Source organism: Phyllostomus discolor, chromosome 12 (assembly GCF_004126475.2).
Source record: "Phyllostomus discolor isolate MPI-MPIP mPhyDis1 chromosome 12, mPhyDis1.pri.v3, whole genome shotgun sequence".
NCBI classification, from domain to species: domain Eukaryota; kingdom Metazoa; phylum Chordata; class Mammalia; order Chiroptera; family Phyllostomidae; genus Phyllostomus; species Phyllostomus discolor.
The window spans coordinates 45,034,015-45,061,455 of record NC_040914.2 but is presented as its reverse complement, the minus strand read 5'-3'; the positions used below and the strand labels follow the sequence as shown (position 1 = coordinate 45,061,455).

At 51.2% G+C, this 27,441-nt stretch overlaps 1 protein-coding gene across 4 annotated transcripts in view; it reads right to left on the bottom strand.

Moving 5' to 3' along the window:
* The window catches only part of SCAPER (S-phase cyclin A associated protein in the ER), a 144,372-nt gene that overhangs the window by 29,158 nt on the left and 87,773 nt on the right, over nt 1–27,441 (bottom strand). For all 4 annotated transcript variants that reach the window (XM_028502379.2, XM_036013194.1, XM_028502377.2 and 1 more), the window contains 3 exons: nt 22,655–22,778; nt 9,610–9,842; nt 5,105–5,260 (listed from right to left, as the gene is read on the bottom strand). In XM_028502379.2, the coding sequence (XP_028358180.1) occupies nt 5,105–5,260; nt 9,610–9,842; nt 22,655–22,778 (513 nt within the window). The remainder of the gene's footprint in view (nt 1–5,104; nt 5,261–9,609; nt 9,843–22,654; nt 22,779–27,441) is intronic.

Genomic DNA, 27,441 nt, shown 5'->3' with positions numbered 1-27,441 from the left:
GGCCAGTGAGAAGAAACTCTAGGCTGTGGTTGGGGTCTGAGCAGAGGCCCGAGAAGGTGGAAGATAAAGAGGCGATGGGCTCAGGACACCCTGGGGACAATGAAAGGTGAGAGGAAGAAGGGCAGGAGGGCCCAGGAGGTGGGACTGAGGGCAGCAGATTGGGCCCCGGGGCTGAGATCCCTGGCCCAGGCCAACACGACACGCTGCTATTTCCAACCACTGTTTCCTCAGTTCTGTCTTTGTTTCCAGCCTGGCACTAGGTGCCTGAGGGGACCTGCTAGGATATTTGGTCTCATTCCTTAGGGAAATCTTTTCATCAGAAGACGTGAAACATACACAGGACATGGGAACTAATGGATTAGAAATAGACAAATACTGAGAAGCCGGTATAAACAGTAGGCTCCATGTCACATTTCCAAGGCAAGTTCTCCTCTGATTGAACTGGATAGGACTGAACTGGATTCTGGGAGACAGAACTTAAAAATAAGTAAGGTTTGGGGTCTTAAAATCAGATCAGATGACTAGAATCATGAGCAAAGTAAGGTAGGAGGAATCCTCAATATTGAATGGAAGCCAAAGAGTTTAGAATCTGACACATTAAATGTAAGTTCCTGGTAGAAATTGGGAGTTGAAATTCCAACAGGACATATCTTATTACCAACGTGGTTTGTGTTTTAACTTTACATGCTGACTTGATTTACTTTTTCCTATTTGTTTTTTTTCTTGTTCTAACTTTTCATGTTTTTTTATTTTAATTTTTTAAAAGATTTTATTTACTTTTAGACAGAGGGAAAGGAAGGGAGAAAGAGAAGGAGAGAACCACTGATGTGTGAGAGATACATCCACTGGTTTTTGCACACCCCGACTGGGGACGTGGCCCACAATCCAGGCACGTGCCCTGACTGGGCATCGAACCAGCGACCTTTTGGTTTGCAGGCAGGTAGTCGAGTCACTGAGCCATACCAGCCAGGACTCATGTTCTTGTTTTTAGAGTTTAGGCCTGGCTGGTGTGGCTCAGTGGACTGAATGCGGACCTGTGAACCAATCAGGGCACATGCCTGGGCTGTGGTCCAGGCCCTTGGTCAGCGGCATGCGAGAGGCAAACCAGACACTGATGTTTCTCTCCCTTTCTTACTCCCTCCCTTTCCCTCTGTCTAAAAATAAATAAATAAAATCTTTAAAAAATTTTTAAAAGTTTATACAGGTTAAGGCAAAAGTATGTTTACAGTCCTAAGTACAGGGAACACAGTGTTTATTGCTGTATTATTATTTATTACTGCATTATTTTCCATACAGACAACTGTAACCCTACTTTTGCCCCACCCCGTACTTCTGTAAGGCAGCTCAAGTCTTGTTGGGAGCACGGTGGGACACAGTGAACACTTACTAAAAAACCAGCGCTTAGGCAGTCAGTCCCCATCTGCCCTGCCCTGTCCAGCCCCATGAGGGAAGAATTACCAAATTCACTTTCATAACACGAGGAACAGGCCTTGCAGCTGCAGAGTCTGCGGCGGGTCACAGAGCTGGGAGAGCAGGAACCACAACCACATGTTCAGATTCCCAAACCTGTGCCGTCCAACACGTGCTGCACAGTTTTCCTCTTGAGAGCCTGCCTCCCAAGCTCTACAGCCAGAAGGCCAACTGTGAGTGTGTCCTTGAAGGAAACAGAGGGGGAGCCCCCAGGTAAGAGCCTCACGCACCGCAGACAGGTTCGAACAGTGCTCAGAGGGTTCCGACCTCCAGCCTTCGCATCTCCCCCCATCCAGAGGCCAGACACCGGGCACAGGGGTAAGCCACCCCTCCGTGTCGTGGCCAACCCACGGCCTCTGGGAGGTTCACCGGCTGGGGTATTATGTCCTGGAGCACTCGGTTCCACAGCCAGAGGGCGGGCAGGAGAAGAGACGCGGAGGAGCAGGCACAGGAGGGCCAGGCCGGAGGGGCTCGGGGAGAGGAGTGCGGCTGAGGAGCCTGCGGGACGAGGATGGGCCGGCGGCAGGGGACAAGGACCCCTGCCTGGCGTAAGGACAGACAGTTTGGGCCTCACATGTGATCGATGGCAGAATAGGGTCCCCTTTCAGGTCATGACTTCCTCGTCCATGGAGATATTCAGATACAGTCTGGGTGAGGTTACTGAAGAGACTCAACCCTGAGAGGAAGCCTTCAGGTTCCCTCCAGGCAGCAGGTGGGGACAGCAGGTGAGGTCCAGGTGTGAAGAGGAGGTGAGGCAGGGATGGTGGTCCAGGGCCCAATGCCTGGGAAACCAACACCAATCACAAAAGCAGATGGTGAGAAGATTCAAACATTCTTCTTTTCTGCTCCTCGTGCCTCTCCACCACCTTCACAATACACGCTTCACGTGGTTCCCGATTCCTACCCCCAAACGTGGCTCATGGCACGCCACCCCCCTGATCAATGGCCCGTGCGGACGCCACTGCCATGACCACCTCCCAGCAGATCACGTTCCGTGGCTCACATGTTATTTCCACGTTTACTGTCGCATTGGAGCCCCGTAACAGCCTGGGAGGTGCCAGATCGCCGCTACATACGCCTCGACATCCGGTCAGGCTGGGCGTCCAGCCAGTCTTCCCACCTTCCTGCTTGGTGTCCTTGACTGTGCCTTTTCCTTGTTCACTTTTCCCCTACCACTACGTGTTCCAACCCCTTCTATCTCTCCAGGCCCGGGTGGAACTTCAGCTGCTCTAGAAAACAGCTAATTCCTTCAGTAAGAGTCCTCTGTCCTCCGTGAACTCCGCCAGGACGGTGTGACGGGCAGGCTGCACTCGGCGCTCGCACGTACCCTGCAGCCTCTGTCCCACGGCGTGGACAGTGGCACAAGTCGCATCTTCCCTGTGCCAGCTGACGGGGTCCTTGAGGACAGGACAGATGTCCGAGTCCTTTCTGCTTTCCCCCACGCCCAGCGCAGGGCCTGGCACCGAGCAAGTGCCGCACAAATGTTTGTTCAATGAACGCGTGAGTGACTCAGGCAGGCGGAGTTCAAGTCTACCTTTGCCTGGTCGAACGGTCCTCAAGCACCCTTGAACACTCGGGAAGCACTTATTCACACCCGCCCAATCAATGGGCTGACTCACAAACCATTCTCGTCTCTTTTGACACCCGTTTCCAGGGACCCTGCCTGGAGCCCACTTTGCTGGTGCAGTTGACGGACATGAACACAAACACCAGAAATGCACAGAACAGCGGCGGACGCCTCGGCACAGAAACACTCCGGAATGCAGAACTGGCTGAGACCGAGCAGCTCCTCTCCCGTGCAGCCCCCTTGCCGTGGAGCCCCCTCCCCGGCCCTCGGTGTGGTGCCCGGCGCGGCCACGGGTCCAGGCAGGACACTGGGGAAGCCAGGGGCCTGTGGTCCGGCCTCCCTGTGGGGCCGAGGAGCCAGCGCCCCAGGGGGCCTCAGCAATGCACGGCCCTGAGGTCTGAACGCCGTCCTTTCTTCTTCTTGCAGGACCAAGAACGGACAACTGGCGACAGCACAGGCCAAAGAAACAGCGTGTCTCAAAGTCCGACACGGACTGTTGAACTCTGCTGAAGCAGTTCCCACATTAAAATTCTGGAGTGATCCTAAGGTAAAATCAATCCTTTTATGAGAAGATCACAATTTCAATTTTTCCTTAAAATGCAAGTTCACCGCTCAAAAGCAGGCAGTGCTCTTCCCCCCCGCACTGAAGCCCGGGTCAACAGCACCAATTCTGACCCCCGAACTGTCTTTCAGAAAAGCCAGGTAAAAATGAGGAGATTAAGGGCACAATGGCGGCAGGGCCGAGGCGGACCTGGGTAATCGCCCCCACAAAGGCGGGCCACCAACAGACCCTGGTGTTTACTCAGAGCCCGGGGCTCTCCATTAGGGACCTGATTATCTCAGGGCGGCCAGCGCACCACCGGGTGAGTTGCGGGGGCCTCTCTGGCTCCTCTTTGTCTTTGATTCCTGCCGCTCACAGCGGCCTGGAGCTCACACCTTCCCGGACACGCGGGGCTTCCCCTGGCAGTCCCCACAGGCACTCCGACATCACAGCAGCCACCCTGCGTTTCTCCCCAGACGCACTGTGACCTTGTGCAGACTCTCCATGTGACACACACAACACAGTCCTTTCGATAGGCTCCTGCGGCTTACAGTTCAGAGATACAGTTCCCACAAAGAGAGGGGAAGTAGACAAAACGGTCTGTCAACACCAGAGGGGTCATGAGGTCTGGAGGGGTCAGGAGACGCTGGAGGCTGGAGGAGGACAGGACGGCAGCAGTCAGGGGTCACCTGGCTCCGTGACCGGGGCGGGGGGGGGGGGATCCAACCCGCAACCCAGGTATGTGCCCCGACTGGGGATGGAACCTACAGCCTTGTGGTGTGAGGGACTACCTTCCAACCAACTGGGTCGCCCGGCCAAGGCCATTAGTTTTATTCTTGACAAACCCCTAAAATATAATTTGTACACACAGCTGCTTAGAACTTCATTATAAGAAAGTGACTTTACTGAAAATACTCAATACGCCTGACAGACAGGCCAACTCCCATCAGAAACACTGAGTCGGTTCTGCAGATGCTTCTTGCTTGGTGGGGGGGTGGGAGAGGAGAACAGGGGGCTTCCTCTGCCCCGCCTGGGAGAGTCGCTGCTCGGGGGACAGGCCCTAGGCGGGGTCTAAAGAGCCACACAGGCCCCTGGAGTCCTGGCTACACTCACGCCCATGGGTCACATGTGACTCAGTACACGGGGCAAAGCCCGCAAGCTGCAGCCGCGAGGGCGGGGCTGGGGGGCTGCTGACCCTGTGCGCAGGGCCTGGCTGGCGTGGCCAAGCTTTGTCACGGGCACACGGACTTGAAGAGCCTCACTGCGCTCCTCCGGGCCCCAGAGTGAGAGGGAGGGGCTGTCTTCTGCGGTCTCTTCTGGCAGCGACAGTAAGTTCAGGAAACCAGACTCTGACGGGAGGTCGCAGCCAAATTTCCACAGGGGAAGCCAGTAAGGACAGAGGTGGGATAAAGGAAAAAGAGGCCAAGCGACCTCCCGCCTCCCTACGAAACGACCTCGAGATGGCCAAAATTTAAGAGCTGTTTCACAGTTCAGTCCAGACGGACGTGGGCAGGGAGGCACCTTACCGTCCGGTGACGGCCCGGCACAGCGTGCAGGCGCCCTGCAGGAGTCCCGCGGCGTGCTGCAGCAGCGCGGCCAGCCTGGGGCTCTCGTCCACGGGGCCCTGAACCGACAGGAAGCAGCCGCACAGCTTCTCGATCAGGCCGACGTTCACCACGTAGCTGCAGGCGAGGAGAAAGGGGTCGGCAGCCTGCACGGCCGGCAACACCCCCAAAGGGGAGTCCTCACACACACACACACACACACACACAGGCGCACGGGCCGGGCCGGGCAGACACGGCACAGGTGTGCGTGCAGCCTCGCAGGGAACAGTTCCCTTAGCACCGCGTCCTGAGCGATCAGCTGTTTCCGTAAGCGAGCCCCTTCTCTGTTCTGGTTATCCGAAGGCTGCTTCTCCAGAAAGATGAGTGAAAACAATCATCCAGTCGTTCTTACTGGCCTAGGGCATCTGAACACAGTTGGAGTGATTTATAACGCGCTCTACACTCTCGAGAAGCAGAACTTCTAGAACCGGGAGGGACCCATGTTTATGACGCACGGGTCCGAACAAGACGCCGCTGCCCAGACACTCCTGTCCGAACGCAAACCCCTCGCGCCAACCGCAGGTGCCCTGGGTGTGGAAACCCTGCCACTACCAGGCACGGAACAAACACCGAGAATCTAACTGCTTTCTGCTATGAAAAGTGCCAGCCCTGAGAGATGACAATAACATTTAAGAGTCACTTTCATCTTTCCAGCCCCTTTTCCTGAATTATTTATTAAAGTGGATGAACAACAGTCCACAAAGTAGCAGTCATTGAAAATAATATTTCAAGATCATAAATGACCTTGTAGGTCCATTGCCTTGGCGTCTGCTGTATTCTGACTCAGTGCCACTGCATTTGCATGCGTGGGAAGGACAGGCCCTCGGACGTGGCTGCCTGAAAATCGACACGCTACTTCCAGCGACATGTGTGAGGCAATCGGCACGTCTGCTCCTACGCACGCCCTCACTGTGCAGCACACCTCTGTGTAAGAAGAAGGTGAATCTGAGGAATTATTCATGCTCGGAGCCTCTTCCAAGTTGACAGAAGGCACAGGTCCTGTCTGCTTTCTCCTCTTACACCAGGAGTGGGGCCCGGGCTACTGAGCAGCTGCTGCGGATCCCACACCCGGAGCGTGAGAGGACGGCCACCAGCCCTGTGCTCTCACGGCCAGGAAGACTCCGACCGGCACACACACACACTGCGGACCTCAGGGCGACCTGCTCTAACAGGACCAGACCTTTAAAAACTGGCTCTTACATTTGCACAAAACTTTTCAATCCACACAGTGTGCTCACATTAACCATCCCTGTGAATTATCGAACCACCCCAGGGGGAGTGGACAGCGGCGGTTTCGTTTCTGTCCACCCTGAGCATTCTTCCTCCACATCCACGTGGTCCTGCTGGGCTGTTCAACGTTGTGCCCTCTGCTCCAGGACAGGCGACGTATTGCTTGCTTAGCACTAGCAGTACCAGGCTCCAGGACTGGCACGAGACCGAGGAGCACCACTCGGCATCTCCTGTGACATTAACCCATGATCACGGGAGGGCATCTCCCACTGGGGACGTGTGTGCTGAGCTTGAGTCTGGGGCGGGCTGGCAGCCACTCACCGGTCCCCTGGAGAACGTGCGCCCCCAGAAAGGACCCGGCGGAGGGAGCAGAAGTACGAAGAGAGAGTCCAGACGGTATACCTGGAGCCCTAGATTTATAAACTTGGTGCAATCCCTAATTGAAAATTCCAACAGCATTTTTTGCAGAAATAGAAAAAACAACTGCGTGGAACCACAGAACACACCAAAGCGCCAAAGCCGTCCTGACAGACAGGCACGAAACTACAGCACTCAAAACAGGAACGTCCCGGCATGAGACAGACACCTGGGATGCAAGCACCGCAGTGGAGTGAGACGGCCCCTTAGAGTTACCACGAGTAGGTCAAGTAGGTCGCCTCTAACCCAGCAAGGTTCCCTGGCCGGCACAGTGGGAGGCCTGGGGGACACACAGTTTGTGTGTCTGAAGGCAGGCACATTAAAACTTGCAGTGGCGGTAGGACGGGGCCTGGGCAGGAATGGTGCACACAGCCCTGATCCTCCAGCAAATGAGGCAGCAGAGGAGGAGTCAGGAGCAGCCACCACTCCAGGACCCCGTGGTGGGTGGGAGGGGCAGCAGCTGGGTTGGAGCTTGAGCATCTGACTTCCCAGCCAGAGCACAGCAGGGCCAGCGGCCAGCAGGAATCAGGTAGCAGTGTGGAGGCTCATGACCCCAGACTCCCCCTTCCCCTGCCTATGGAGGAGACTCAAGTGACCCAGACACAGCAGAGCCAACCACCACCACCCAGTCACTGAGGCTGCTCGACTCTGGCAACCCACAGGAATGCTCAATCCCCAGGACCCTGGAGGTGCCAGTAGCTCAGGTACGAGAAAACAAACAAACAACAAAAAAAATTGCACTATAGCACCATCTACTGGAAAACAAAAGAAAGACTCCTAATCATCAACCTGCTCAATTGTTAAAAATCAAAACAGTACCCAAATAAGAAAGGTGTTCACCACTTCAAATGTGCCACAGAGAAGCTACCCATCAAGCACGATGAACCACCAGTAACACAGCATCACAAAAAGACAAGGACGCCTCTCCAGAACCCAAACTCAAAGCCATGGAAGCTGCGATCCCGATGTCAGAGATTTCAAAATCAGTCCCATGAAGAGACTCAAGGAGATAGAAGAAAACCCAGGAAGGCAGCCCGAGGGCCTCAGGAATAAAATTAATGAACAGAAGAAGTACTTTACCCAAAGCCTGAAACTACACAGAAAGAATCAAACAGAAACCCTGGACCTGAAGCACTCAGTGAGTGAGAGGAGGGAGGCAGCAGGAAGCACTGGAAACAGGGCAGACCACACGGCAGGGAGGACAGGAATCTGGACGTGACTCCCACGGAAGAGGAGAGGGACCTGAGGTCTGTCTGCCTCCAGGAGAAAGGGCGACACCGGACAACGGGTGCCCCCAGAACGAGGGGGAAGAAACGGGGTGGCGAACAGAAAGTCTGTTTCAACCACTGACAGATGAGAGCTTCCCAAACCTGGAGAAGGAGCTGGACACACAAGTACAAGAAGCTAATAGAACAACTAATTGTCTCAACACAAAAAGACCTTCTCCGACACATTGTATTAAAGTTGTTAATAGAGGGATGGGTGGGTGGGCTGGGATGGGAGTAAAGGACAGAAAACTGTACTTGAACAATGATTAAAACAAAATTTAAAAAAGTTGTTAATAGTCAACAATAAAGAAAGAATCCTAAAGACAGCCGGGGGAAGAAAGAAAAGACCGTGAGCTACACAGGAAACACATTCATTCACGGGTTTCATCCGATTTCTCAGCAGAAACTCTCTCGGCCAGAAGAGGACGGCAGGGCAATCCGACTGCCGCCAGAATGGCACCCGTCAGCAGAGAGCGCAGGCTCCGCAGTGACCACGACACAGGGACGCGAGCGGGACCTAGCGGCTGAGAGAAAGGCCGGGGAGGGGAAACGGCAGGTGCTGCCCGACACGTGGTTGCCAACGCAAAGGGCTCAGCTCCCTCCAGCAGTAACCATGCCGGGAAGGCGGGCGGGCAGAGGGGAGGGCAAGTGAACACAGCCGCCCAGGTTGAGGAAGATGCTGAATGACACAGCGCCTGAGGACGCCCGAGGGGGTTTGGTGCCGGTGCCAGGAGCACACGCAGAAGGGGGCACTCTCCTCCTCCCGTCAGCCCACCACCGGCTGCAGACAGCAGCCGACCAACCGCACGGAGTCTGGGGGCCAGACATCAGAGCGAGTCACGGAGGAGCTGCGGAGAGACAGGGCGGGTGGCTGTAGAACCCTGACGGGAACTCAATGTCCTGCCTGACTGCAGGCTCACAGAGGAAGAAGAGGTCGGAGTTCAGAGCAGGAGCACTTCCCCGGGGAGGCACAGAAAGCATACAGGAGCTGGGAGTCCAGCTAGACCTGAGTTCCAGTCCCGACTCTCCTACCTGCTCTAGAACTTTCCTCTTACACAATCCTGGGCAAAGCACTTACACTTGCTGCACAGCCTCCTCACCGACAGCACCTGCATCAGGGATCCGACGCTTACAGGGCGGCAAAGCCTCTGTCCGAGACCCTGCACGCAACGGCCACTCCATAAATGGCAGCTGCTATTATTAAGTCTGAACCGAATTTACAACCAGAGATGATCTGGGATAGGGGAATTCTGAGGCATTCTTTGAGGTGAAAAGAGTTGGTAGCAACAGTTATAAAAGCCTGGACACAACACGTCCAACGTCGGATATCTAAACATAGGGGAAGACACTGAACACTGGCTACATTCCTTCTCATTAACGAGATTTACTCTCTACCGGGAGGTAGTGGGTGGTGCCCAAACAGCCACACTATCACACGGGCTCTGAGATTTAAATGATCCTAACATAACTTCTGAACAAAGAAGAAAGTTTTAAGAAGTCCAGCAATTTTACCTGATGAGGTCCTGCACGCGACTGTTAAAAGCATCACTTTGGGAGGGTTTGTTTTTCATTTCCTCTGTGGGTATTTTCAGGGTAGCTGGCTGGCTGCTTCCATCTGGTCGATTGGCAATCAGGCAGCCAAAAACCACAGCAATGACTCGGAGAAGTCCGGTTGTCAGGCCTTCAAAAACTTGCTTATTTGTGTTTCTTCCCAAAACAGCATTATTTTCATCTGGAACATAAACCTACATGGAAACAAATACAGTCACTGTGTTTGAATGAAACCACCACGAGGGCACAGAAACGCTGTGGAGACTTTCGGGAACCATGAGTAGAGTTACAGCCCTAGAGGTGGCCACCGGACTGCCCGAGGGCCGAGGGTACCTCCTGCCGTCGCCCGCACTAGCGGGGTGACCTCGGGCAGGTGGCGGCCCAGCGTCCACGTTCTCATTCGTGAGACAGGGGTGACGACAGCCCCGCACTCACAGGGTTCTTGTGAGGATTAAATGAGCTGACAGACATAAAATGTTGAGCTCGTGCCTAGGCATACACTAAGTGCTCAATGAATGTTATTCATTCAGTTGAATAAAGTATACTAAGAATCTGTATGAGTTCAGAAAACAAATCAATTGGTAAACTGATAGCACTGTTCTTGTTAAAGAGAATTTTAAAAACATCAACTCTAAATTCCTGTACTAGGATGAAATTTGAATTTATTACAAAATGGCAAAATAGCTTTTCCTAATACCTTGGCTCATCTTCAGAACTGTGCGTAATTTGTAGGAGGTAACTAACTAGGTAACGACAAGTTGGGACTAGGAGTTGGGGGCTGGGCTTGGGTTCTGCCTCTGCAGCTACGTTACCTCGGGCAAGTCCCTCCACCTTCCCGTGTCCGAGTTTCCTCCATGTGAAAGGAAGGCAACCACGGTGTCTGATGAACCACCACCACATCTAAGCTCTTGGAACAACCTCTGGTAGACAGGCCAGCCCCACGGAAGCACCATCTGCTACCACAACTGCAGTTCTTACCGGGGTTCCCACCACCACCACCAGGAGTAGGGGACCCGGTGCATGAGGGTCAGCGCTCAGACAGGGACTGATGCCGCGATGAGGATGCACTTCCCAGACAGGGGGCCGTGCTGCGGCCTGTGACCCTGACTCCTGCGTCCCAGGGAGAGAGCAGGCTCCTCCCGAAGGCCTTGCTGCCGAGAGAGGGTGTGAGGCAGGGGGTCTGGACTTAGAACCAGACGAAACTGCACCCAGGTTCCCTCCAGGAGGTCACAGGACTTTAAGTAATAATTTCACATTCCCAAGCCTTGGCTGCTCCATCTGCCTGCCCGCTGTAATTACTATGGAGTTCAAGTAAGACGATGAATGGGCCAACACTTGGTCAAGTATTACACTTTACACGCACCCTTACCTGGTGCCAACCGGCCTCACTCTGACTCCGTACCTGCACCAGTTCTGTCACAAGGTAGAGGGACAAATGGTCGCCTGGATCTTTACAAACATAAGCAAATATTCTTTCCATTGTTCTATTATTTTAGATTATTTCATGACAGTCACTTCTCTAAGGACAGCCTTGCTTAGGACTGTTGGCCACAAGTTGTGTCCAACCAGAGCCATTCCTAAGCCAATTACAGTGGAGTCTTCCTGCAGTGTGTGCTCTGAGGGACACAAGTTCCCTTCGACACGCTATCACAGGGATGGAAGTCATACGAGCTTCTTCAGGCTGTGACCAGCGTAACCCAGCCTGTCCCAACCCAGAAGGTGGCACTGGGAGGGGGGAGTGAACGCAGGATCACGAGAGTCAGGTCTGTGCTGCAGTGAAACATCCCTCAGAAGTTTCAGTGTTTCAAACAAAGCTTTTTCTCTCAAGCGACACACCCATCTCAGGCTGGCTGGGTCTCTGCTCTGTGTCCTCCCTGGACTTACACCGGAGCCCACGTGGCAAAGCCACCACCAGTTACAGCAGCAATTTTCACCCCGTGTGCCACAGGAATTTTTACAACATGCAACACCTGACTCTTTAGTCAGGGGTGCGGACCTCTTTTCCCTCAGATCGTCAAATTAAAACACGACAACAGCCAACACAACAACAGCCATCCCATGTGAATGCCTGGTCATGAACCATGAACACAGGTCCTGTAACAGAGTCACATGTTACTGGTCTTGTCACATAAGGTGTCATCTGATTGGTTAATTCTTGGTACCAGAAATCCTTACATACAATTATAGGCAGCTGATTTTTTAGAGTCACTTTGGAGCAAAAAGGGTAGGTGATTACTATGACTTTTTTTGTACATCTATCAAAATTATACCTATTGCTGTCAAATTGGCAAAGAATTATTTTTTGGTGTGCTACAGGATTTTAGGAATTGGTTTGTGTGCTGGGAGATGGAAAAGGACTGAAATCCCTGGTTTAGAGCAACATCCCCAACGGAAGATGCCTAAGATGAGTGACATGTCCCCTCTCCACGGTTCTACACGTAAGTGCTACTGAGCCCTTGAAGTGTGCAACCCAGGAACTGAATTTTCATTTTCATTTTAATTTCAAGTTTAATAGTGGCTAGTGTACTGGACAGTCCAGGGCACCGCAGGTCACAGTGGCAGAGAAGACGACGACCCTGGGTCTCGTGTCAGCACTACCTGTGTTACCTGGAAGCGACACACACCTCTGCTCCCAGTTCACCTGCCCCAGCCAATCACAGAGGCCAGCCCACCGGCGGGGGAGCCCGGCAATGTCGCCCTGCGCTGTGCTGCTCCCCAGAGGGGCAGGCTCGGACGGCGGGCCCCGGCACCCCGGCCGCACGGCGCTGTCTCCTCTTTGGTGACGACGTGAACGTTATTCACAGCTGAGCTGTTTAGTCAGTTATTGTACTTCCTTTCTTGTACAAATTTTTGTTTTCGCTCAAGTAACCTTTCTCCTATCTGAATTTCCCATGTATGTCATTAGTTCATCGTCAATTTTCCTGGTAAAGTGGAATTTCCTCTCAAGTTCAAATGCAGCAGGGACTGTTGATGCTCCCTCCCTCCCAGTGGAGACACGTTCTCGCTCCAGTCTGGGCCTCGCACAAGCTCCTCTTGAGATGGCCCTTCACCTTCACCCTCAGCATTCCCTCCGCCCCCCGCCCCCCACCCCGGGGTCCGAGCCCCTTACTTCTTGGATCCCACGTCATCCTTCCTTCCCATGTAATTCTCTCATTTTCTTGTGCAATCTATTCCAACAACCTCCTAAGAAAGGGTACGGGAGAACAAAGGCCCTGAGGACTCGTGTGTCGGAAAGCACCTTTATTCCATCCTTACACCTGACTGAGTTGCACTGGACTAGAACTCCCGGCTGGCACCGACTCCCCTTCAGAGTCTGGAGGGCTGCTCCATCGTGTCCGCCCTCAGGACTGTGGCTGAGAAGTCCGACCGACGCCTCACGTCCTGGTCGACAACCTGCTCACCGGCTCCGTCCTCTCTGGGAACTGACAGGAGCTGTTTATCCCTGCCTTCCTGTATCTTGGTTGGGTCTCTGTTCATCGCTTATGCAAAAACTCAGTGCTCTTTTCAACCTGAGAGTCGTGTGTTTCACCTCTGGGGAAATTTCCTTTGCTAACTTCCTTCCATTCATGTTCTCTGTTGGATATTGGTCCTGAACTAAATGAGCCTTTAATTTTCTTATACTGTTTTTCCTGCTTTTTGTTTCTTTGTCTTTGTCCTACTTCTAAGGTGATTTCCTTAACTTTATTTTCCAGTCCTTCTACCAAGTTGTGCATTCAATTATATTCTTAATTTTCAGGACTTTTTTTTTTTTTTTTGGCTCTGTGTATGTTTTGTTCTCATAAAATCTTGGTTTTATTTCATGAACATAATCATTGCTCACCACTGAAACGATCCTTTTTAAAGACTTTCTTTCATTCCCTGCATGGTCTCTGTTTCTTCTGAGTTCTGTTTCTCAGGCTGTAGGCTTTTTTCAAACGCGTGGTAATCTGGGGCTTTCTGTTCCCAGTTAAGGCCGAGGCACAGACAGACCGATGGTGTATCGTGATCCTGACCAGATCGCAAGCTGGATACAAATGCTGTGTGAGGGGCTTAGATGTGCATGACTGAGCAGAGACCCAGCTCTTCCACTGGGCAGTCCCGACGCCCAGTATTTATACGTCCGTTCTCCTGAAATGTGGTCAGTCAAACGTTGCCTTTCTGATGTCCCTTCCATTGGAGGAAAAAAAGGGATTCCACAAGAGCTTTATTCTTGGCAAAGGGTAAGAAAACATTATATTTAGGGGTTTCTGGGATAATCCCGGGTGAAATATACCCATCTCGTTATTCGGAAACTGTAAATGTGGTTTGAGGACCAAATGTCACTTCTTCATCAGCCCCAAGAAAATCAGCTCAACGCAAAGCCAGTCAGATAGATTTTTACACTGTTCTCGTTTCTGTCCATGGCTGACTTCTGACTTACTGTGTCACTGTGGCTTTCTGCTTAATTTTAGAAACACCATTTTGGCCGTTTCTTGTAAAGTAAACCCAAACTGAAAGAGCTTCTCTGACAACCTGGCAGTTACACGAAGGACCCCGGGCGCCCAGGAGCCAGGCCAGCTCGTCAGGTGTGGGTGGGGGTCCTGGGCCCTGGCCCTGCTCGAGGGCCTCACAGGGCGGAACTGGCTTTTCCTTTCTCACCACGGTTTCCGATTTCCGACAGTCTGCGCCAGCTTCACATTCCGTTCAATCAAACGATCAGGTTTTTCCATAGAATTTTTTTTCTAATCTCCCCATTTTGTATTGATCCTTTCACTGCTGAGAATGCAGCTTTCTGTCGCTTACTTCATCTAGGAAAGAATTTCAAAATTGCCTGAATCAGGGCAAGAAGGGGGCTTGTCTTCACTGAGACAAAAAAAAAAAAAGTTCTTTTTAGTCTTCGAAAACAAGATTTGATAGAAAAAAAAGAGCTGTAAGGAAAAGCTGTCTGTACTGTGAAGGATACTCTGTTCAGAGCGGGGCTCTGGACCTGCCCTTTGTGTGGCTGGTATCACTGTTCCCCGTCAGCGGGCTGCTCCCCTGGGACGCCGTGTGGGTGAAATGCACACCTCGAGCTCCGGTATGTGCTCACAGGGCAACACTTGAGTTTGAACTTCCTTCCAGCACAGCTGCTGGGCCAAGGATATGCTGGAAGAGCCTGCCCTTCAGTAAAGGTGTGCAAGCAACACCCAGCCCCACCCCCCTAGCCTGCTGCCCTGGTTTACTGCACACCTGGCTTACCTGTGCCTGGAGCACATTCCCTCTGGGGTGGGTGGTCTGTGGAGGGCAGGGGAGGGTGACCTTCCCAGCAGGCAGCAGTCCTGTAAACTACCCCTGCTGGCACTGACAGGCCGGCCTGGGAAGAAAGGAGCTACGGAGCTCTGGATCTTCTGAACCTGTTGCTCCTAAGGCAGAAATTTAAAACCACAATCTCTCTTCCACAGACAAAAGGTAAATACCTTTTAGTGTATTTCCTTAGAATACATTGGTTTGGTCATTGTCTTTCTCTTAATGTACCAGGAAATTACAGTTTGGGTTCATAAGCCTATTCTTGGCACAAAATTTTCCGTTCCTCTCAAAAGATATCTGGCCTTCTTAAAATCTACAAATATTTCATTAATTTTAGATTAGAATCTTAGAATCAAGATTTTTTACCTTCTATGTGAGGAAGCCACGGCCCAGAGGAGAATGAAGTCACTGGGGTTGGAATGAGCTAAATCCATGTCAAGGGGAAATGCAGTATTTCTGGGACCAAGTCCCTGAGGCACAGTGTTTTTAGCAAAACTAAAGTTGCCATCACTTTTAAAAGACAAGCTCATACTCTTTTTTACCCACTACCTCCTACCACCAAACTGATTTCAAAAACTGTCTACGATTCTTTTTTTCAATGCAGAAAAGTGCTTTTATTAGTGGTATAAATCCACCCTCTGTAACACGATTCCATGAGAGAGAGAATCAACTTGGTGATCAGTGGTAACTCTACCCGAGCACGCTGTCATAGTGTGAAGCTGCTCCTGCCTTTTGTGGCATGCGCACGAAGGTCCCCGTGTGAGTTCAGCTCCCTGAGAACCAACAGGACAGCGTGAGAGGACGGGGACGGGGGACAGGCGCCGGCACGGGCACAGGTTCCCGCGCTGTCATCACGATCTTGTGTCCTTCAGCCCGACCGCGGTGAGACACGCAACAGTCCACTCGCCACCACCCTTCCAAGACACCCTGCACTCACGCTGCACCGCACACAAAACCAGAACTCACGGCGGGTTTTTACGAGGACGATTTACTTGGCTTCGGGTGTAAAAAGAAATTACGCAGGAAGGGCTAATAGGTTTTCAACGTTATCTTTAATAAATTTCTACAGACAATACTGAAGAGGACATTACTTTGTATCCCTAATGTCATTACCCTTTTCGATACACTTAGTGTGCCTTCCAGTCTGCTTATATATTCCACGCAGCCAAAATCCTAAATAACATAATGTCAGTACCTTCACAGTGCATGCCTCAGCAGTCAGAGCACTCTCCAATTTGCTGGATCCCATCCTCCTCCTGCTGGTGCGCACCCCTGCCCAGTAAGAACCACAAACCTGGCAGCGCCAGGGAGGCCCGTCCAGCCATCTCACCTCTCTCCACGCACCCCTACCCCGCCGCCTCCCCTGCAAACACTCTTCCAAGATCGCTCATGACCCACCCCCCCAGCTTCCTGTAGGTCTCCACAGAAATGCCACCTTATCTGTAAGCTTTTCCAGACTACCTTTTCTTCTAAAAAATATCAAGCTGTCAGAAAAGCCAAGGAATAATATACAATGAACTGCCACTCTTTATCCAGATTCATCAATGGATATGATCTTGCCACATTGGCAAAAACACACTTTAAAAATAAATTTTATTGTAAACTGCACCTAGCTTAAGTGTCTGCTTTAATAAATTCTGACGAATGTGTGTACCTGTGTGTGGACCACGCTAATCAAGAAACAGAAGGTCTCCACGGTCCCCAGAGGCTCCCTGTGCTCCCTCCAAGTCCGTGTCCCCACCCCCGGGCCCCAGGGGACCGCCCCTCTGCTCTGTGTCACTGCAGAGTGCTCTGCATTTTCTAGACTCACACAGTGGGGAGACTTTTGAATACGGCTTCTCATCCCCATGAATTCTGAGTAACTCATGCGTGCTGCCAGGTGTATCCATGCTCTGTCCCTTTTTGTTGCTAAGTATCACTCCACTGTATGGGTTACCCCATTTATCCTTTCACCTGCTGGTGACTTGTGGAATTTAGTTATTTATGAATAACGCTTCTAAGGTTGTTCCTGTACAGTTTTGTGTGTGTGTGTGTGGGGGGGGGGGGAATGTTTTCATTTTCTTGGGTAAATAGCTACGAGTGAGACTGCTGGGACGCAGGATAAGCACATGTTTATAAGAAACTGCCAAACTTAAAATGCACTTTTAAAACATGGGCATTTCACAGTTTGTCAAACCACACTGTCAGGATTTGAGAGAAAGCAAGTTACCCTTCAAGGAACCAGCACACCCTGCAGTGTGGTCTCCACGGAGAGCCGCCTGCCGCGGCCAGCTGCGTCCGGGAGACCGAACCTGCTCCCCCCCCCATCCCCCACCCCCCGGAACAGACGGCTTCCGCAGGTGAGAGGGGCCTCGGCGAGCGCAGAGGCCAGCCACGCATTCTTCCCCTCTCGTAAAACCCCAGGAGGACTCGGCGGCCTGCACGGCCCTTTCACGTCTGGTGTGACGTTTGCTTGTTTACTGGAAAGCCAGGGGCCCCTGTGAAGCGTGCGGTGTGGTGAGGACACTGCGTGGACGCTTCAGGGGGGGAAGGCAGACCGTGTGTTGCTGCCGCGGGGGGCTGAGCAGCCCTGCGTGGGGCTCCTCCCCGGGCCCCTCCTGTCTCTGCCTCCCTTTCCTCCCAGGCCCCCTCACGTCCCTTGCTCTCTGACATGCGTGTGCACACGTGTGTGGGTGGCAGTGGCGCCCCGCTAGGCTTCTCCATCTCGGGCCTCTCTTCACAGCCTCCTGCCCCCTGTGCCCAACAAAAAGGGGAAGAACTGCTCCTTCGATGGCTGACGATAACCTCCATGCCTGTCGCCCTCGGTCTTCTTCCCGCAGCTGCAGCAACGTTCTGCCACGGGGCACCGGGGAGACGGCAGGGTCCCGTGTGCGCCACGGTCTCGCACTTTCCTGAGTCCCTGGGTTACGTGACGGCACACCGTGTTCAAAGCAGCACGGCACGCACACGGAATAGCTGTCATCACCTCTAAGGAATTCTCATAACCTGAGTTACAGAGCTGTTTTAAAGAACTCCCCCGTAAGTACTTTAAAGGTGTTTCAGTTATATGGTCTACAATAAAAGCTTCGCTTTTCTTTCCATAAGAACAACAACTTTCCAATAAGGACATGTTTTTACGTTGAAAGCGGCATTTAAGCTCTCAGACATGAGCCCTGGTATTGAAATTACCAAGTGTTCCAGCTACTGAGGTCCACACAGGTAACTGACTGAACCACGGAACTCGAACAGGCCATTCTAGGCTTCTGGAACTTTGGATAACATTCGCTTTGATCACTTCGTAAAGGTGCTGTGTGCCAGGTTTTTCCTTATTTTGTAATTGATACTTTTTTTAGGGATGTGTTTTGTATATATGATTTTCAGATACATTGCCCTCATTTCTTACCTTGCCTTTTCACTTGCTGCACAGAAACCCTTTCGTGTGATGCAGCCCCACTGGTTTGGCTTGTTTACTTGTTTGTTTTGCTTTTGTTACTTGTGCTTTTGGTGTCATACCCAAAAGAAAAAAAAAAAAAGACAATCGCAAGGACCAAGGTCAAAGAGCTTTTTCCTTATGTTTTCTTCTAGGATGTAAGTATTTAGTCCATTTGGATCTAATATTTTGGGAATGGTGTAAGATAAGGGTCCAATTTCATTCTTGTGCATGTGGCCGTCCAGTTTTCCCAAAAGCTTTTACCGAAGATGCTGCCCTTTCCCTTTTGTGTACTCTTGATGCCTTTGTCCAGTATTAGTGGCCCACGCCCGGGCTTATTTCTGGATTCTCTACTCGGTTCTGTTGGTCTGTGTGTCTGTGTGCCTGCTAGTTCCACTCTAACATCAATTATTTCCTTCTGTCTGCTAACTCTGGGTTTCGTCAGTTCTTCCTTTTCTAGTTCCTTGAGGTGCAAAGCTAGGCAGTGTATTTGAGATCTTCCTTCCTTTTTACTGCAGGTATTTCTTGCTATAAACTTCCCCCCAGCACTGCTTTAGCAGCATCCCGTAAGTTTTGGTATGTTATATTTTCATGTCTCAAGATATTGACTTCTCTTTTCATTTCTTTTTTTTTTTTTTTGGCCCACTGGTTTCTCATGAGTGTATTGTTTGATTTCCACATATTTGTGAAAATTTCCCAGATTTCCTTCTGCCATTAATTTCTATTTTCATTCCACTGTGGTCAGAAATACACTTGGCATGTTATCAGTCTTCTTGAATCTACTGACTGACTCTGTGACCTAACGTGTGGTCTCTCCTGGAGAAGGTTCCCTGTGCACTGGAGAGAAATGTGTCGTCTGGTGCTGCTGGGGGGAATATTTTGGTAGATGGTGGTGTTCAAAGCCTCCGTTTCTGTACTGATTTTCTCTCTGGATGTTTATCCGTCATTGGAACGGGGCACCGAAATCCCCTACGATTACTATGTTGTTGTCGTCGTCTCCTTCCGGTTTCCCAATGTCGGCTTCTTGTATCTGGGTGCTGCGATGGGCGCACGTGTGTCTGCAACAGTTCTACCTCCCTGGAGAGTTTCCCTGTAACACCCTTCTTTACGTCTTCTGAAGAGCTGTGGCCTTCGGGTCCATTTTCCGATGTCGGTATGGCCGCCCCTGCTGCTCTGGGTGTCATGTGCACAGATATCTGTTCCAAGTCTTTCACTGTCAGCTCCTGTGTCCCTAATGTAACGTGAGTCTCTTACAGAAATGTACAGACGGATCTTGTTTTTGGATCCATGTGGCCAGTGTGTCTCTTTCTGTTGGGGAGTTCAATGCACTTGCATTTGAAGTGATCACTGGCAGAGGGTCACTGCTGCCATTTGGTTGTTTTGTCTCTCACCCTTGCCTGCAGTCTTCTTTCGTGCTACTGATTTTTTGTAGTAACATGTTTTGACTTTCACTTTCTTTTGTGTATGTTTTAAAAAATATATTTATTTTTATAGAGAGGGGAAGAGAAAGAGAAAGGGAGAGAATCGCCGATGTGAGAGAAACATTGATTAGTTGCCTCTCACACACACTCGACCGTGGACCGAACCTACAACCCAAGCATGTGCCCTGACCGGGTATTGAACCGGTAACCCTTTCAGAGATGATGCCCAACCAACAGAGCTGCACCGGTCAAGGCCTTTTGCGTGTATACTTTGTAGGTATTTTCTTCACAGTTACCACTGGGCTTACATAAAACATTTTAAGTTATAATCATCTATATTAAGCTGACAACAACTTAACTTTAAGCACAAATACTCCACACCCTTACTTCTCTTCCCAGCATTTTATGTTGCTGTCACAAAATACATATTTTTATATTACGTAACCACATGAACACATTGCCATAGTTATTGCTATACTTTTGTCCTTAATTTCTCCAGAAGTAACAGTGATGTCCAACCCTATTACAGTATTGCAGCTGTATTTGTCTCTGTGTTTATCTTTACTGGCAAGCTTTGTGGGTTCGTGTTTTTTTTTTAAATTCCTGTTTGGTGTCTTTTTGTTCCTGCTCGAAGGCTCCCTTTAGCATGTCCTGTAAGGCAGGTCTCCCGGTAATGAATTTCTCAGCTTCCGCTTATCTGGGACGGTTTTCATTTCTTACTCATCTCAGAAGGACAGTTCTGCTGGATGCGGTGTCCTTGGTATCATTTTCTTCTAGCACCTTGAACACATCATTGCACCCCTCTGGCCTGCAGGGTCTGGGGAGAAACCCGCTGACTCTGACGGAGGAGGCTCTGTGTGTGGGATGGGTCGCTCTCCCCTGCTGCTTTCCAGGTTCTCTCTGGGACTCGGCAAGCTGACCACAGTGTGTCTCTGGGTGGATTTCTTTGCGCTCATCTAGCTGGTGCCTGCTGGATTTCTTGAACCTAGACATCCGTTTCCTTCACCAGACTGAGAAATTCTAGTCTATTACTTCTTTAAAAAAGCTCTCTGTTCTATTCTCTCTCCTCTTTTTGGGACCACCTGTGTGCATGTATCGGTCTGTTTGGGGGTACTGCGAAACCCCATTGGCTTTCTTCACTTTTTCATTTTTTTTCTTTTTGTTCCTGTGACCAGATAATTTCAAATGACCTGTCTTTGAGTCTCCTGCATGATAAAGTCTTCCTCTTGAACATATCCAGCTAATTTTTCAGTTTAATTATTATATTCTTCAGCCCTAAAACTTCTATTTGATTCTTTTTTTGAAAGTAGGAAATTAACACGGGGCCAGTAAAACTCATTATTCTGTAGATCTTACCTGAGCTTCCCAGTGTGCCCACTGACGCCCTGTTTCTGGTTCAGGACCCACCGCATTCAACGGTCAGACCTCCTCAGTCCCCTCCGACCTGACAGCCCCTCAGTCTTTCCTCGCCTCGCACGGCACTGACACCGACACTTTCTAAAGGCATCACTCAGTTACCGTGCAGAATGCCCGAGTTGGGGGTCGGAGACCTACGTTTGACTCCTGGCTCTGAGATTTACCAGCTAGGGAGCCTTCGCGAGCCGACCCCTCTGGGACTCCAGCTTCCTCATCTGTGAGAAGGGATACAATGCTGACTGTATGTTTTAAAAATTAAATAAGACAATAGATACTAAAATGCCCGGAATAGTAGGCCTGCAACAAATGCTAAGTTTTCTTCCTTGTCCCTGCCTTTCAACTACTTCTGATTGAATTTTGTGCTTCAATGTCTTGCCCGTATTTCAGTGCCTTCTTTTAGAGATAAAAACATGGACGACTGAGCCTGAAATGACGTCACCGCCACAAACGGCCACGGCCGTGCTGCGTGACAGTCTGCACCTCCCTGTCGGACGCCTGCCTGGAAGGGCTGCATCACCCCTTTCTGATCCTCGGCCCCAGACACGTGGGGACCCGTCTGTCCAGGTGTTTGTCCGTCACCAGTGCACCGAGTCTACAGGCCCTGTACCGGGACCTCAGAGGCTGTGACGGCTAATGGGGGTGACGGACAAGGAAACGGTTAACTACGGTTCGCTGCGAGCAGGTCTGTGGAAGACGTACTTGGGGAAGCAGTCGGGCTGGGGAGGGTGCCGCCGTGCCTCAGGGAAGGTCTGCAGGACGCGCAGAAACTAACCAGACGGAGGAGGACGGAGAACAAAAGGCACACGGCTTCGGAAGAACCGTTAGAACTATGTGCTGAGCAAAGGGAAACCGGCTCTGAAAAAAAAAACACCTCGCACGTTGTACACTTACAGCCTGAGAGTGATTTTGTGCCAATACCTCGGGGACTCAGAAACTTCACCTGGAAATTTCTGGCCTCGGGGCCTTGCTCTGGAGACTGCAGCCGACAGGCTCAGCCCATAGGATATTGCACTGAGCTTACCCGTCTCGACATCTGTGAACCGAAATAAAACTTAAGGGTGAAATTAGTCGCTTGTTCCCATTTGTGAAGGACAACTGAGGAGGAGTTTCTTGCTCTGAAAAAAAGCCAGTGGCCATCACCAATTCCTTTCACCTGGTGGCCCGTTTACCTGAGCTGGCGAGAGAGCCGGGGCGGCCCCCCCAGCTCTCTCCCCTCGCACGGCGCTCCCAGGTCTGGGCTCAACCGACGCCGAGGCCCTGAGCTGACCACGGAAACTTACAGCCTTGGCCAGTGTCCCAGGTGTGTTGTCAGTGAATACTGGAACTCGGGAGAGTCCAATACGACACTTTCACAACAAGAGGTCTCTCTCGCCGGTCCCTGTTCCACACTCTGGGCCATCTCCAGTTTTTTTTTTTCCATCTGGAGAGCAAATACGCTGAATTCTTTTCGTTCCCTCCACAGAGAATGTTTCTCAAACCTTAACTGCTTCTAACCCAAAGCAGCAATATTACCTACCGTCAACTGGTGCATCAGGAGGTCCATTAAGAAGGTAATCTTGTTGCTGAACAGAACGTCGGTGCAGTTCTCAGAGCAGTTGCTGCAGGTGAGGCTGTAAACGTTGACTGCGCTGCAGAGGGACCTGGCAGGGGAAGAAAACCCATTTGTAACACCTCAGCGGCGCTTCTCTCAACACCTAAAATACAGGGAGTAAACGGTGCAAAGAAACAGGCACTTTGTGACAGAGTCTGCTCTGCCCAGCCGAGCCGAGCCTGAGGTGCAAGGGCCGCCACCAGACGTGAAGGGTTGCGAGTTTCACCCAAAGCCCCACGTTACTCAGTGCCTAACACTTGCCTCTTACTAACTCCTTGGTTGGCGGCAGCAGACAACGGAACAGCGTCTTAATAGTCTAAGACGATAATACCCAGGAACTTTGGGATCTAAAAGTCTTTGAATAACGCCCAGAAAGAGCATCTGCCAAAGCTCCGGATGCCAGAGCTCCTGGCCCGGGATACAGTGGGTGACGGGGGAGGCAGCCCCAGGAGGAGGAGCTCTTTCCCTGGGAGACGGGAACCGCGGAGATCGGGGGTGAGCCCCACAGCGGCTCGGAGGCTGCGTGGACAAGGACCCCCGTGTGCCCTGTGGAGGAAGGCCCGCGGAGGGCAACAGCCTGAGTTCAAGTTGATCCAAGAAATGTTCTTCTTTTAAGGATTAAAAAAATACATGTGCCACCGTTCTAAAAAACGCTTGGAACCACAAACTCGAGGGACAGTGTTCCTTCTGGGTGCACTCGAGACCACGGTGAAGAGCCGCGCTGCCGAGAGGCACGTCTGGTCACCCCCGCTCACTGCTCAGTCCTGTGTGACGAGGCTCTGATTTCGGTCCTTTGCAGCCGGCCCCCTAGGACAACAATTCTTCAAGTTGAGCCATGGGTCCACATCATCAATCTCACTTGGGGACTTTTCAGAAAAACAAATCCTCGGGCTCCAACCCAGACCTACTGAGCAGGAAGAAACTCACGGGCGGCAGCGTCTGGCAATGTGTGTTCTGACACACTCTGCAGCTGACCGTGATGCGCCTTCGAGTCCAGAACTGTGCTCTCGAACGGGGCCCTCCGGTCTGACGGAGCACTGCTCCTCCCCAGGAGACGCCAGCGGGCGGGCGGGGGGGGGGGGGGAGGTGGCACGGGGTTGAGCGAGGGATCTCTCTGTCTGCATGCTTCAAGAGCAGGGCCAATTCTGAGGTGCGGGAGCTGAGACGCACAGGTCTAAGAGACACCACATGACTATTCCCTCACTCAGCCAACATCTGAGTGCCAGGGTTTTCCGGGCCCGGGGCGAGGCACACGGGGCAGGCAGGCCCTCTGGTGCTCCGGTGGGGGGCTGGAGGGGGGGAAACGGGGAAGCCAGGAGAATTTTATTAGGGAATTCTTACTCTCTGAAAATTTTTATTGGAGGTTTTCATCTTTTTCTTAATGCTTTATAAAATTCTCTCATTATCAACATAACAGAGGATTAATATATGTTCTAAATATTTTTTGTCATTTACCTAATACCTTTCATTTTGCTTACATTATTTTTAAGGTTTTTTTTATGTATGGAAGCTACACAATTTTACGTAGTCTAACAATTGTTTTCTTTGGAATTTTGTTTTCTCCTCCTCCTTTTATCCTTATGAGATGAGCTAACTGTACATTTACACCCAGCCCTTCGTATTTGTTTTTTTCTTGAATCAGATCACTGGGTGCGGTGATTTTATGGTTTTTATAATTAACTATCAAATCCTTCAGAATTTATTTTCATGTGAGGCAGAAGCCTAAATTTATTCCCCATCTCAAAGGTGGATTATTATGGAATAATCCACCTTTTCTACCAGTTTGAAAAGCTGCCTTCATAGTACAGGAGGTACTCCCTGGTTTCTGAAGCTAAGTGATCCTTTTGTCAAGCACTGTGCCAGCATCACACTGTTTACGTGCTGTGGCTTCAGTGTAGAACTGGTATGTAAAATTGTAGGTCTCTAAAGGCTTCAGACATAAGGGTACTACATCAGAATGACATGGGGAACCTTACACGTTTATAATTGTATCTTACTTTCCCTTTCGTTTTGACCTATATACCCTTATGGCCTTGATTTTTAATTTGTTTCATTCAGTACAATCCCTGCAACATGTCTACCACCTTTTGTGGGATGTCAGGAGACATCCATACAGCCCTGGCTGGTGTGGCTCCACGGACTGAGTGCCGCCTGCAAACCAAGGGGCTGCTGGTTCGATTCCCAGCCTAGGGCACGTGCCTGGGTTGCGGGCCCCCAGTGGGGGGCACACTCGAGGCAACCACACATTGGCGTTTCTCCCTTCCCCTCTCTAAAAATAAATAAATACGCCTTAAAAAAAAGAACATACACATAAAAAGCACGTCTCTGCGATCTCACGCTCACCAGCTCTGCCAGGAAACTTCCGCAAAGAAACTACTTTCTGACGAGAGGAGAACAAGGGGGCAGGGGGCAAAAAACGTGGGGTCAGCGAAACTCCCGCACTCAGCAAAACCTGCCTGAAAGGCAGGCTCTGTTTGAAGAGCACCTGTCCCCGAAAGAGCCCTTCTGTGAACCCAGCCTGGGTGGTCTGCCCAAGCAGCCCCCCCTGTAACCTAAGACTCAAATGACTGGAAGCACTTTTTACAACATCAAACACAAAGCCCCGAGTTTAAAATGATCTTCTCAGAAGACAGTAAAATCGCACTGTCCCCTCCGTCAGACCTACACTGACACTGGGCTGCGATAAAGGCTTTCTGCCCCAAGGAATCCTGACGGCACGGCTGAGTCTTAGGTCAGCCAGTCTTCTCACCGCACACGTTTCCTCTGAAAAACAGAGGCCAGAAAAGACACCATAAAACTAGGTATTTTGGTAATAAGACCAGGAACTTATTTACAAACGAAATGACCGTAACAGAATGCGAGTGTGGCACATACGCCTCAGCCGGGGAGGCCGGCACCTGAGACGTTATAAAGCAGTGCAGCAGACAAGCCCCAGGTGGCTGCATCCTCGGAGGGTCGGACACTCCAACTGGGTGAGTGTGCAGTGCACGCCCCAGTGCAGTGTGCAGTCCCTGAGACTCACCAGGAAACACGTCCGCCCCAGATCCTCCGTCCCACACTGGGGTCAAGAGAGCTGGTACTTTAAAGCAGCTGCCTTGGGCATTAAACACCAGGGCCCCGACATACTGTAACTGACCAAGTTGCTTTAGTTTACATTAAGCACTTAATAAACGGTACACAGTTTATTTGCACTACCGTTCTGAAATTATGCTTTGTCTTTGTAAAGCTCCAAACTAACTTCTTTAGATATTACCTAACAGGTTTTTTCTGACATTCAGAGCTGTTAACTGCAGTGAGAATTCTGAGGCCCGAACTGGACCCAGCGAGCGAGGGGCCCCCACAGGGAGGGGCCTGTGGTGCAGGGCTGCCCTGCAGGAGCCTCCGAAAGCCGAGACTCGTGTGAAACCACTGAAAACGCTCCTCTGTTACCACACAACTGCCCGCAGCGACTTCCAGGCAAAGTCCCGCTGAGGCATCCTTTGTGGAGCCCTCGGCGTGAGGCAGACAGAGCTGGCTGTGCACAGGGCGGTCTGAGGGGGCAGAACACGGAAGAACGCGGCGCTGTGGAACACACTAACACACTAATTCACCCGACTTTCCACCATCCGACTCCTTAAGCACTCATGAGGCTAAACACAGGTAGGAAATCCACCCCTTACTTACTTAAAAATAAAATATCTTATGAATTCATGTTATTTCAGATTCAAAATCAGGAAGGAGTACGGAATTTCTTTTCTTTCAATTTATAGCTCTCTCTCTCTTTTCTTTGATACCCAGCACACAGGTCCTTAAGGGCATCGAGAATGACAGAGGTCATTCCAAAAGTACTTATTTGCTTTAAGCTACATCACAACACGCAACAGTTTCTGAGTGACAAAATCACTGCCAATTGCAATGACTGAAAACTGTTAAAAATATTTTGGCAACACCCACCCCCACTCCTCACCCCCAGTGAGGCCGTCCGTGCGAGCCACGCTGCCTCGACGTGCAGTCGCGTTACCCCCGAGTCCCCCTCTCGGTCTTCAGTGTCGGTGCTGTGAGCACTGAGCTAGTGCTCACCCCCAAGCCCCACGCTGACGCACCCGCGGTCACCGGCCTGACTGAAGCCTGTCCTCTACGCGACCCCTCGGGAACGTCTCGTGGCAGCCATCCTTCCTGGGTCCTTGCGTGTCGGTGACTATGGGTCTATTATAGAGGAGGGTCACTTTTGCGGGACATCGAACCACTGGCTCCCCAGACTCCCCCGGGCGGGCCCTTTCTGATCATCTCCTCTCCCAACGCTGGACAGTCGTGTACCCGCTTTCCATTAAAAAAGACTTTTTTAGTCTCTCCTTTCTTAGAATGGCTTCTTTCACTTAGCATAGTGCCGTCTGAGGTCCATCCTTTTTGTAACTGGTTATGTTATGTTACGTTGTATTTCCCATCACATCACATCACTCCCTATCACGGCGTGGGTCCTTTCTGTGCCTGTGGCCTGCTGTCCGTCCATCAGCGGAAGAGTACGAGGACAGTCTCCAGTTTGGGGCAGGTGAGAACCAAGCCGCTGTAAGCCAGCACTTTCGGGTTCTGGAGAGAACACAGCTTTTCATTTCTCTGCGGTGACTGTACAGGACGGGGACTGCGGAACCACACAGAAAGTGTATGCATGACATTGTAAGGCATCTACAGGCCTTCCCCCACGGCTGCTCCGTTCCGCATCCGACCTGTGGGGT